The 11432-nt window shown below is 44.3% G+C and overlaps 1 protein-coding gene across 1 annotated transcript; it reads right to left on the bottom strand.

The window, feature by feature from the left end:
- Positions 1-211: 211 nt before the first annotated feature.
- PDIA4 (protein disulfide isomerase family A member 4) lies at positions 212-6265 on the bottom strand. The gene is made up of 10 exons (XM_061557100.1): positions 6007-6265; positions 4139-4319; positions 3531-3736; positions 3109-3247; positions 2555-2760; positions 2133-2291; positions 1779-1930; positions 1495-1654; positions 1114-1347; positions 212-962 (listed from the first exon to the last, which is right to left on the bottom strand). The coding sequence occupies exons 1-10, from the start codon at positions 6248-6250 to the stop codon at positions 550-552; spliced, it is 2094 nt and encodes a 697-aa protein (XP_061413084.1). The 5' UTR covers positions 6251-6265; the 3' UTR covers positions 212-549.
- Positions 6266-11432: the final 5167 nt, after the last annotated feature.

Below are 11432 nucleotides of genomic sequence, written 5' to 3'. Positions count from 1 at the left end.
AGACCTCGTTCTTGTACAAAAAATAGATTAGAATAAAATAGGATATTGTATGGTTTTCCCCATATGTACATTTTGAACACGGTACAAAAAAACTTTTATTTAAAAATTGTCCAATTGTATATTTTAGTTGACACGATGTACAAGCATGTATAAAGCACTTGGATTGACTATAACAAATGAATGGGGCACAAAAAACATAAGCAGACCATCATTAAATAAAAATGTTTATTTGCAGAAGCACTTTTTGCAGTTCTTTACAAATATTTCACCTCAATCTTGAGTTCATACATCCAAGTTGGATGTTGCAGTGTTAAACAATCAATTGCAACATTAAGCATAACTGACCAAATAATGCTGCGAACAAAATACCATGGGAGAACAGACGGATTTTTGACCAGAGGCCCAGTACAGGAAATAAGACCGCACAGAAATTGCAGTAATTTGTAATTTCCCCACTCCCTCAATTGACCCTACCATAAACATTCCAACCAATACTAAAGCAGAAATCTATTCGATTCCCCCAGTTTTTCCAAGTCCACAGTGGCACTGCTAAAGCTCATCTTTCATTGACAGCTTGGTGGCATGCTTCTCAATGAATTTGCTCAGTGACTCCAGGTCACGTGGACCATCTGCAAACTTTATGGGCCGATCCTTGGCTCCGCTGGGGGCGAAGTATATGGTAGGGAAACCCTCTGCTTTGTAGGAATCGTGAGGGATGTCGTTAAGCGTTGCATCCATTTTGGCAATAACGAGCCCTTTGTGACCCTTATACTTCTTCCCTAGATCCTTGTAGATAGGCTCCAAGCTCTTGCAGTGGCCACACCATGGTGCATAGAATTCGATGAGCACATCTTTGCTGTTGTCCAAAACTATCTGCTCAAATGTCCGCCCTACCACCACCTTCACAGGGCCCTTGTTGGACTTGGGCAAGGGTGCAGACTTCACCACTGCCTTTAGCTTGCCTGCGAGCATCATGCAGAACAACAAGACGGTCAAACTAAAGTTAGTGCCACGTGCAATTTAACCCGAGGTTTAGCAGATTTTTTTAAAGCAATGCTAAAACCCAAGAACAAAATGTGCAAATTTAAAAAGTACCTGCACTGCCTCACTCACCTTTCTCAAAGGAGATCACAAAGTCACGCAGTACATCTGCATCAAACTCCTCCGGTGCCATGGCATACTTTTTGCCCGAGGCATCAAGGATTGCAGCATTTACTTCCTCACCACTCTCTGCTAGTCCCAGGTCACTGAGCTCTTTTGAATAGTCATCTTCACTAGCAATGGCAAAAGTGAATTTGGGAAAGTCCTTTGCAACCTCCAACACCTTGGAACGCCAGAACTGTGTGGCTGAGTGGTCAAAGAGGCATGGTGAAAGGGGGGGGGGGGGATCAGAAAGAAAATCCAATGATAACAGTGCAGTGTTAATTCCAGACACAACATTGGTTTTAATGAAGTCGGCAGTTTCATAAACTGTTATTTAATCTTAGCACAGACCTGTGCGGTAGTCAAAGCTGAAATCCACTCCATAGAAGACAACGACAAGGGGCCGTCTGGAAGCATAACGCTTGGCGTCATTCGAGGGCTTGCGCTGACCCACAAGGGGCACCGAATGCTTTTCCACAAAAGCCTTGAGATCAGAATCTGTTGAGTCCGCCTATAAAAAAATATATCACATTTTAGTATTGTAAAATACAACTTCAGTCTCTCAACCGTATACTGATTATCTGCAGTGTGCAATAATAACCACGTGTGGTGCAATTGGTTAAAGAAAAACTGACCTGGATGTCAAATGTGTACTGCTTGGGTTCATATTTGGATTGGAAACGCTCAGGATGCAGCACGACCACCTGCCCAGCCACAGCTTTGAGATGGTTTTTAATATTTTCTTCAAATGTGTGGTAAAACTTAAATTCCTCTCTGACATTGTTACCTGCAAAGGGAAGTGTTAAATTAAAGTTGTGAAATTTCCATGCAATCCATTTTCACCAACATATACTGGGTTAGATCACAATCTATACATAATTACAAGTTGCCACAAGCATACACTGTAAAAAGCAGGACTTTGTTGATTAAACCAAAGATGTTTTTTCATGCCCTTTAGGATTTCTCATCTTGACACAATAAGAACTCACCAGTTTCTTGGAAGAGCTGTAGAGCAGCATCCTGCTCATTCTTGAACACACCCAGAATGACCAAATCATCACCGTTTTGGACAAAACCATTCAGCTGTTTCACAGACTTGAGCTCCTGGGAAGCAGGGCCTGCTTGCTCAATCATGTGGCTCACGATACCTAGGAACAGGAGAAAGGGACAACTTGGAATCTTTCTTGCAAGTTGGGGGTGGTGCTAGAAACAAAATTAGATTAGCGCGGTTGGCTAGGTACGGTGCTTAATAAGTTCAACATGCATGCATACATAGTGATGATTTTACCATACATGTTTAGCTCATAACTAGTTTAAGTTTGACCCAGTATGGTCAACTTAGTATGCAAACAAACTTGCACATTTCTCGGGGATATTCTAATTTTACTGCTTTGTGCACTTCCATCATTACCATATTGCTCCCGGGGCCCATTGTAGTCGTATGCTTTGCCCTTCCGGAAGAGCTTGAGCGTGGGGTATCCACTCACGCCAAACCGTTTTCCTAGCTCAGACTCAACCGTGGCATCCACCTTGGCCAAGGGGATTGGTGGCGTGTTCTTGGAGAGCTCTTGTGCTGCCTTTTCAAATTCTGGGGCAAGTTTTTTGCAGTGGCCACACCTGATGGGCAGACACAAAATCGTTACTGTTGTTCATGTGAAAACAATCGAGCTGCCATCCTGAGAAATTAAACATTAATTTAATATCCTATATCCCACAATATTAGCTTCTCCAAACATAACATTTCACTGCAAAGCATATTGCTTTATTGACTGGGTTGTAAGTGTACCATCATTTAGTGAGCAAATCACGTTATATACGAATTAAATTTAAATGTACTACTTTGTTGAGTCAACGGCCATGCTTCCATAATAGCAAATTCGCTTAATTTCAAAATCAGATGGCTTATCAACCCTGTTGATGTTCCCCATTGTTAACGCTTATTTGCACCGAAAGCCACATTCTTACCAGGGGGCATAGAACTCCACCAGGATGATATCTGCATTGTTCACAATCTCGTCAAAGTTGCTCTCTGTCAGAGTCAGCACAGCCTCAGGGGGTGGTTTCCAGTCAGGCGATGCCACTTCTTTCACCTTCGCAATGATGGCTACAAGAGACAAGTCAAGTGTTACCTAGAAAGCCTCGACAAGGGCCAGATGTTTTACTTACTCAATACTCCAACCTCCATAATACATTGCTTTGCCATTCTCTATCCCCAACTTTCCATTAAAAATATTACTTTTAAAAAACTTGCCACAAAAGTTTGATGACTATACATTTTCAGCGTCTCATCGTTCAACGATGGCAGTTTACATGTAAAGGAGGCAAAATGACGAATCAACAACATAGTTAATAGCATTAGTGCCCCATGTAGCTTCACGAGCACTCACCATCCTGCGTGCGATCCCCGTCGTAGTCTATGGCCTGGCCCTTCTTGAGGATTTTTATGGTGGGGTAGCCACTGACGCTGAAGCGCTCTGCCAAGTGTACAGCCACCGTAGCATCCACCTTGGCGACAGGAATGGGGGGATCGTTTTCTGCGAGTGCCTTCGCTATTTTTTCATACTCGGAAGCAAACGACTTGCAATGGCCACACCTGGATGGACATTTTAACATGGCGTGTTACAATTCAGGAGTGTAATATCATACACACTGCATCAAGCACTGCAGTGATTTTTAACACCTCACCTCTTTAACCTGCTAGAGGAATGTGCATACTTTGGAATTTTTAAGATTACAAGGTTGGATATCTACAACAAATGAATTAAGCTGTGAATACAATAGGTCTTACTTTATTAAATGCTTATTTAGTCATGCCTAACAGAAAAATAAAATTTTGCTTCCAGATTCCAACTGGTATGCAAAGTTGATAGAATACACATGTCAATGTAATAATACAGATGCATGCATTGAGTACAATGTTGGAGATGCTGACATTTAATGGTGTAACCATTAGGCTTTTAGAGCCAAACAATTACGATTTCAAGCAGTGGCATACCATGGAGCATAGAATTCCAACAGCACTGTATCTTTGCCAGCAACAAAGAAGTCAAAATTAAGGTCTTTAAGAATCAAGACTCCATTCTCTTCCTTCACTGCAGTCACATCTTCCTCGCCGTCATCATCAGTGTCGCCGTCACCATCTTCATCGGCTTTGACCGCTTCGTTTGCATCATCATCTGTTACCAAGACACAGGAAAATCAAGGACTCGCAAAGCAAATAAATCCAAGCGGCAGCACTTGTGTTCAGTGTCGACATCCTGGTTCAGACCTTCAATGAACGTGGCATTTTAAATGGGTTCTTGTTGTCAAGTGTGAAATCGAAATACAAAAATGTACATAATCAGAAGCTGCCACTGTTCAAACAAACTTGTAAATGTTTACCGAGTTCCTGGCTACTTTAAAATTGACAAAAAAATTATTTAGGAAATACTGCCAACTTTTCAAATTGGATACACCGATATCTCCAATAGTTTTTTTGGGTTAGGTCGCATAAATATTTCAATCTTTAAGGGCTGTAACAACCCCTTACTAGTTGACTGTGTCGTGTGGTGGCGGGTTTAATGACACGTTTATATATTCACGCGATCCAACCCAAAAAAACCTCATGGATTTTGGTCGCGAAAGTCTAAGTGTTTAACGATATCTCTGTTCATCCATGAAAGCCTCGGTCAAGGACTTTGCTTGGGATGTTTGGCCAATACCTTTTAAAAAGGGGGGGGGGGGGAAGAAACATTTGGAGATTACGGAGAACGTGCCCCCAAAAAAGCTCCGTTGACGCAATCCGCAGACAAATACTCCTTACGCAATTACGTGTAACAACACAGCATTGGTATTATTCTTTGGTTCTTTCGGTAAAGTCACGTATAAAGATAAAATAATAAATTAAATTAAATACTAGCAGTCACGAAAGCTCCAAATTAAGTTTGACAGCATTGGTAATTACGATGCGTGGAGTCACAATGCGAATGGGCAAGTTGTGAACTTTGCTGGCATGTCCACGCCCTCCCGTGAGCGCAAGAGGCCAATAGGAGAGTTCCACAGCGGCTGTCGCATCACAGGGACACACCGCGCAAGGGATTTCCTGCCCCCCCCCCCACCAGATGAATTAAATATGAGCATTTACTCGGCCCCCCACTCGCACGAGACCACAACAACGTGCCATTTCGCACGCCCGTCGATGTTAAGAAGCCAATGAGTGTCGTGCACGAAACACCTCTTAGATTGAGAAAACTAATTTATTTAGGACCAGCTTTGTGTGCAGTTTGTGGACCTTCCCCAGCACCTCCAATTAAGCACGTACGGTGCGAAAGAAGTTCTTAGATTAATAGCAGCACTGTTACCATCGTCCACTTCTTAAAACCGACGGCAAGCAACGAGACACACACACAGCAGCGAGGGTTGCTGCCCAAGTTTTGTTTCAGAATGAACTTCAAAACTTTGGAGTCATTACATAGGTTAGATCAATAGTACTAAAAGTTAACAATCACACGGAGCGAGCAAGGGGATGTTGTGCACGGCAAACTGTTCAGGGCCACATCCGAACACTCCAAAGCAGCAAAACACGAGGGGGGGGGGGGGGGAAGAGGCCCCACAACAATCCACTGCCGACTCTCTGATTCTCTCCCCAGCAATGAACTTGGTCAAGTGCGCCCAAAGAGAAACAAAACGCACGCACAGCGCTAACACCACCACCACCTCCACCACCGTTCGAGCGTCAACTGAACGTGGCTCCTACGGCGTTGCAACAGCCGCTTACCGACACCGAAAGACGTCTTCCCTCCGTCGTGTTATTCGTAAAAATAAAATTTGCCGTACGCAATCACACACACACACTGGGCCCTGGGTGTAGCAGGGTAAACCCACCGTCTTCAGTCGCCGACACGCGCGGCAGCTGCGTTAGTACAGCCAAGGCCAACAGCATCGACAGCGTCTTCACCTTCATGGCGCTCAGCTTCAATAGGCAAGGGAGATGTGAAAATTTTGTGGGATTCCGTCGACCTCCTGCGCGGATCTTCGACCTCTCCCGCGGAGACCCACGGGGTGCGAGGCGCACCTCGAGACCCGCCTTATATATAGCCGCGCGCTCACCGCCACACCGCACGTCCATCCGCCGAGACGAAATAGTGCCGGCTACTAGTTTCGGCACGATTCGTCCACCTCACGTGGAGGGGCGTGTGACGCGAGTGAGGCGTCGTGCCCGACAGCGATTGTTGCGCTTGCGTGTTTTTGTTGTTGTTGTTGCTTACTAGAGGCGCGAAGAGCGTTCTGTTTTAAAGTTGCAAAACGGCCCCGCGGTTAACTCTTCGCGGAGGGATACGGCGTCGAAGTCACGCGCCGGCCAATCACGAGCTGCCAGGTTCGAGCAGCGCACGCGGCGCGTGACGTAACGCTGTTTCGTGGGGGGGGGGGGGGGCTCGGCGCCCGATCCAGGAATCGAATCTGTAAGTTAGAATCGATTACTCCGGCACCGAGACCCAATGAATTCGCGTGGCCCTGTGAATGGGTGCGATTCATGGGGAAGCAGTGGCCACTGCCGACGAGGCGTGACACTGTGAGACTAACGTCCATGGCAAACTGGACTTCCATGGTGAACTTGACTTCCCTGGTCAATTGCACTCTCATGGTAAATTTGACTTCCATGGTAAACTCCACTCCTATGGTAAACCGGACTTCCATGGTGAACTGGACTTCTGTGGTCAACTGGACTCCCATGGCAAACTGGACTTCCATGGTCAACTGTACTACCACAGTAAACTGAACTCCCATGATAAATGGGAATTCTCTGGTCAACTGGACTCCCATGGTAAACTGGACTTTCTTGGTCAGCTGGACTCCCATGGGAAATTGGAGTTCCATGGTAAACTGCACTCCCATGGTAAACAGGACTTCCATGGTGAACTGGAATTTCCTGGTCAACTGAACTTCCATGGTAAATTAGACTTCCATGATAAACTGGACTCACATAGTGAACTGGACTTCCATGATAAACTGCAATCCCATGGTAAAGCGGACTTCCATGGTGAACTGGAATTCCCTAGTCAAATGGACTTCCATGGTGAACTGGACTTCCATGGTCAGCTGGACTCCCACAGTAAACTGAATTCCCATGATAAATGGGAATTCCCTGGTCAATTGGACTCCCATGGTAAAATGGACTCTCATAGTGAACTGGACTCCCATCGTGAACTGGACTTCCAGGGTGAACTGGAATTCACTGGTCAATTGGATTTCCATGGTAAACTGAACTCCCATGGTAAACATGTTAGTTAAGTTATAGGTTTCTAACATTGGAGTCCTCAAAAATCTCCTGTAAGTCTTCAGATAAAATGCATTTCAGTTGCAACATCACATTCACTGCACTATCGTCAAAATTAGTTCCTTTCGAAGTGAGTTTGCAAGCTGTTTTTGGAGGGTAACTTCCCTAATTTAATGAAACAATTTATGTTGCAACATCTCCATGATAACCTACAAATTCAAACTCATACATTATTTAGCAGAAAACTGGGGATGAGCTAAGAATAATATAAGGTTAATTGTAACATTATCACGTTCCATTTATACAATCCCCACTAATGTCATAAAATAATTTCACTTATTTTGTCACTGGGCCTCAAAAAAAAATTGAGATGCATGCATTTTGTTGCATTTGTTCTCTGACCCATACAGTTATTTTTCTGAATATTTCACTATTCGTATCTATGCTTCTTTGAATACTTTAAAGTTTTTTCCCGTGTTATGTAATATTCCATGCTTTCAATCCATGTAATTTTCAGGTAATATGCACTGATTAAAACATTTATTTAGGCAGATATGTTGCGCATGATCAAATAGGCATTTAAAAAAGGAGTCCACTCTGCTCTCGATGGCCTCTACGTGTATTTCATCATTTTATCCCCGTCTGTCTTCATAATTGGCCGAGATATACATCTTCTGAGTTTTCTAGTTATGTCCCTCCAACACTTCTGAACTTTTGCTGATGCAGTTACAAGCGTGAAAATTGGAATGTTCTGCGTGTTGAGTCGGCCTCCACTTTCACATGGCTAACAAGATCCACGGGTGTCGCGTCCATGCTGTGTGGCCATTAGGTTGCAATTAAACGATCGTTAGTTTTGCATGTAACTTCCATTAACATCGCTGGCCATACACCTGCAGTTACCATGCAGTGAACGCGCCTGTTTTTATAAAACAGCACTCTAGGCTGACCTCAATGCTGCAGGTTAATTGCTTCTTGATGCCATCATTGCAGAAGCACTGGTAAAGTCTGCATGAGGTAAAATGGGGAAATTAAATTGTAGGCAATTCAGGCATGACTACATGAGCCACTTAGTTGTAGTAATTTGCAGTGTGACCTATACGATCGCATTGCTTCCCTGGATAATCATTACAGCGGTTGAGTGCAGACCTCTCTCTGCCTGACACAATATAACGTTCCATGCAGTTTGAACACACGAGGTCGGATTCTGATCACAACATTCATCCACAATCCCCTGCAACTTTCTCGCGATAATAATGCCTGAACGTAGGCAGATTACAGTTGATGCAACTGTGCTCAGAAATGTGTGTTCACGTACAGCCAGGGATTCATTTCAGCCGGAGGGATTTAGGGCTGCGTTTCGGGAAAATGTATATAATGTAATTGTCCCGCTCCCTGGAGGGTTGGGGGTTGTGGCGGGGTCTGGTGAGGAGTTGGAAGTATTGAAGCCCTGGATACAGCCCTAATTTCCAACGGTGTACAAATTAGCAGAGATGACCCAGATTGGGAGTGGTTCAGAGCTGTGTCAAGATGGCTGTTGGGAAAGGTGGTTTGGGGTCACGGGAGGCATTACTCAAGATCAGATTTACTGGAATTATTTACGGAATAATAAAACCCACATTGGTCCCACAACCACCACCGGAGGGCGTTTATGTGTACGTGTGCAATGGGTGTTGACAAACCCAGCGTTGAGCACGTCTTTAGACCAATCACCCCATGCCACCTCTTATCTGTGTTTGCTCTGCATAGGTTTACCCGAGTAATGCATATTTGTTCTCGTGCGGTACAGTACTTGGACGAACGAGCTGCAGTCCCGAGCGTGATTTCTCTATCAGACGTTGACAACAGTGAAATGTGGGAACCACTCACATTCATTCTGGCGGGCGCCAGGACTAATACATTTATAAATTCCATCAAGGTCCTTAAGATCTTCCGATCTCTAACTGCTCAGCACTCCCATGTCTAGGTTGTGCTGTTTTGGTGAACGGGCTTTTGTTAGCGTGGCACCCATGCTATGGAACGCCTTGCCAATTCAAAGCAGGCAATCAGAGTCGGTAGCGATATTTAAGTCTGCCTTGAAACCCCATCTCTTTAAACTGGCCTTCCCTCTTTAGTTTGGTCGGTTGCCCTGGTTGTTTTTGTTTTCTACTTTTCATCCATTGCGCATTGGGATCCTAGGATCGTATGCGCATTATAAATTCGAATCAGTATTATCAAGCAGCGCAAAGAGTACGGTGTTGGTTCTGTCTGTGCAACAACAATCAATGTTTATCCAGAAAGCTACGCTGAGTCGTAGAACTCTATTTTCAGGAGGGTCTTGCATTAAGTTTTTACTTTTTTAACATGCTTCGGCCAATTTATGAGTGTTTGTACTGCGGGAGGAACACTCTATCTGCATAAGGATGGCAAAAGATGGCGATTAGTCCACTTGCTGTACTGCCTTCTCCTTGCGAGCCAGGGTATGGCACTTCAACACCCACGGGAAAGTTGTTGCACAACATTTGTGCTATCCATCAACCCTCGCCTCCACAGCGCTGGATTATAGGCGTTATCTAACGCTGTTAGTGGCACTCACGAGCCTGGTTCCTATTTTAGGTAAAGCTATGTGTTCGTGCAATGAATATATGGGGTTACTCTTTGGTTCTTTCGGTAAAGTCACGTAGAAAGAAAATACATTAAATAATATAGTACATTATGGGGTGCAGGAAAGTATGTAAAGTAAGCCGAGGGGTGGTAAACCCGCAGCATGTGGATTATGTGAACGGGAGAATTGGTCGTCAGATGACGTGGGAAAGCCTCACGTGATAAAGTCGCTGCATGTAAAATGTCAATCGCAGCCAATATCTATCTGTGCTGTTAGCATACCGATTCTTTGGGTCTTTCGGTAAAGTCACGTAGGTAGGTTCAAAGAAAATAACAAAAAAACTACGATGTTTCGATCGCAACGTGACTTTACCAAAAGACCCAAAGAATATTAATTCCTGCAGTCACGAAAGCTTTAAGTCAAGTGTTAGCATACATCTTAACCCCTTATCAGTGCCGACCTTACCACAGACCAATTCAGATTTTATTGGCCACTCCGTGCCCTTATAAATCTCAACGTTCATCCTCCAAAGTCCCACCACAAGGGAGAAACACATAGACAGTTTTGCCCGTATTGAAACGGCTGTACACCGTATGGACCTGAAAACTCAATTTCTTGCGTGTACCCAAGTGACACACGTTGCAAACATACTGCGCCAAATGTACAGTCGTTTAAATGTAGTCACCGCAATGTATGAGAATAGGTTTTCCCCTTTTTTCTGGCAACAAACAGGTGTTATGATGTTAAAATCACCAAACTGAAATATTTTTACAAGGAATCATGTCTGCATTGACCACACTTCTTGTGGTCAGAATGCAAACAAAAAACACACTCTGATAATATATGCATTGTCTTGATTGGTCCACAACAGAGACAGCTTTCTTTTGAGCCCAGTCTCAAAACGGTGTTAGACCAGAGGGCGCCAAGAGAAGCACACCAAAAAAATGCATATATTTTCCTAAGTATGTTTTTTTGTTTGCATTCTGACCACAAGTGTGGTGGTCAATGCAGACATGATTCCTTGTAAAAGGTTTAAGTTTGGTGTTTTAGCATCTTAACACCTATTTGTTGCCAGAAAAAAGGGGAAAACCTATTATTATATTTTGGTACTGGCAAAGAAGGTCGCATGATCACCGCAATGTAGTTGAGAAACGCATCTGTTCAGGTTTACTTGAATATTTAGCTGCGTTGAGATGGAATTACCACTGCAATTCATAGGTGGCGCTCTTGTCTAACATCGCAGCGAGATTACAGCCGAGTCGAGCACGGACCAGAGGTCGCAAACGGGTTTTGATTCCTTACCCGTACCCGTACCCGGTCGTACCAGGGTCGCAAACGGGTACCCGTACGCTACCCGTACCCTACCCGAAATGAGTGACAAACGGTTACTCACCGGTGACTCACGGCCTACCCGTACCTGTACCCGGCCTACGGGTACCCGTTTGCGACCCT

This window comes from Lethenteron reissneri, chromosome 23 (assembly GCF_015708825.2).
Source record: "Lethenteron reissneri isolate LAM-NWPU_2019-01 chromosome 23, ASM1570882v1, whole genome shotgun sequence".
In the NCBI taxonomy this organism is placed as follows: Eukaryota; Metazoa; Chordata; class Hyperoartia; order Petromyzontiformes; family Petromyzontidae; genus Lethenteron; species Lethenteron reissneri.
Note: the sequence above shows the minus strand (reverse complement) of the source record. Positions and strands in the feature narration are given on the sequence as shown.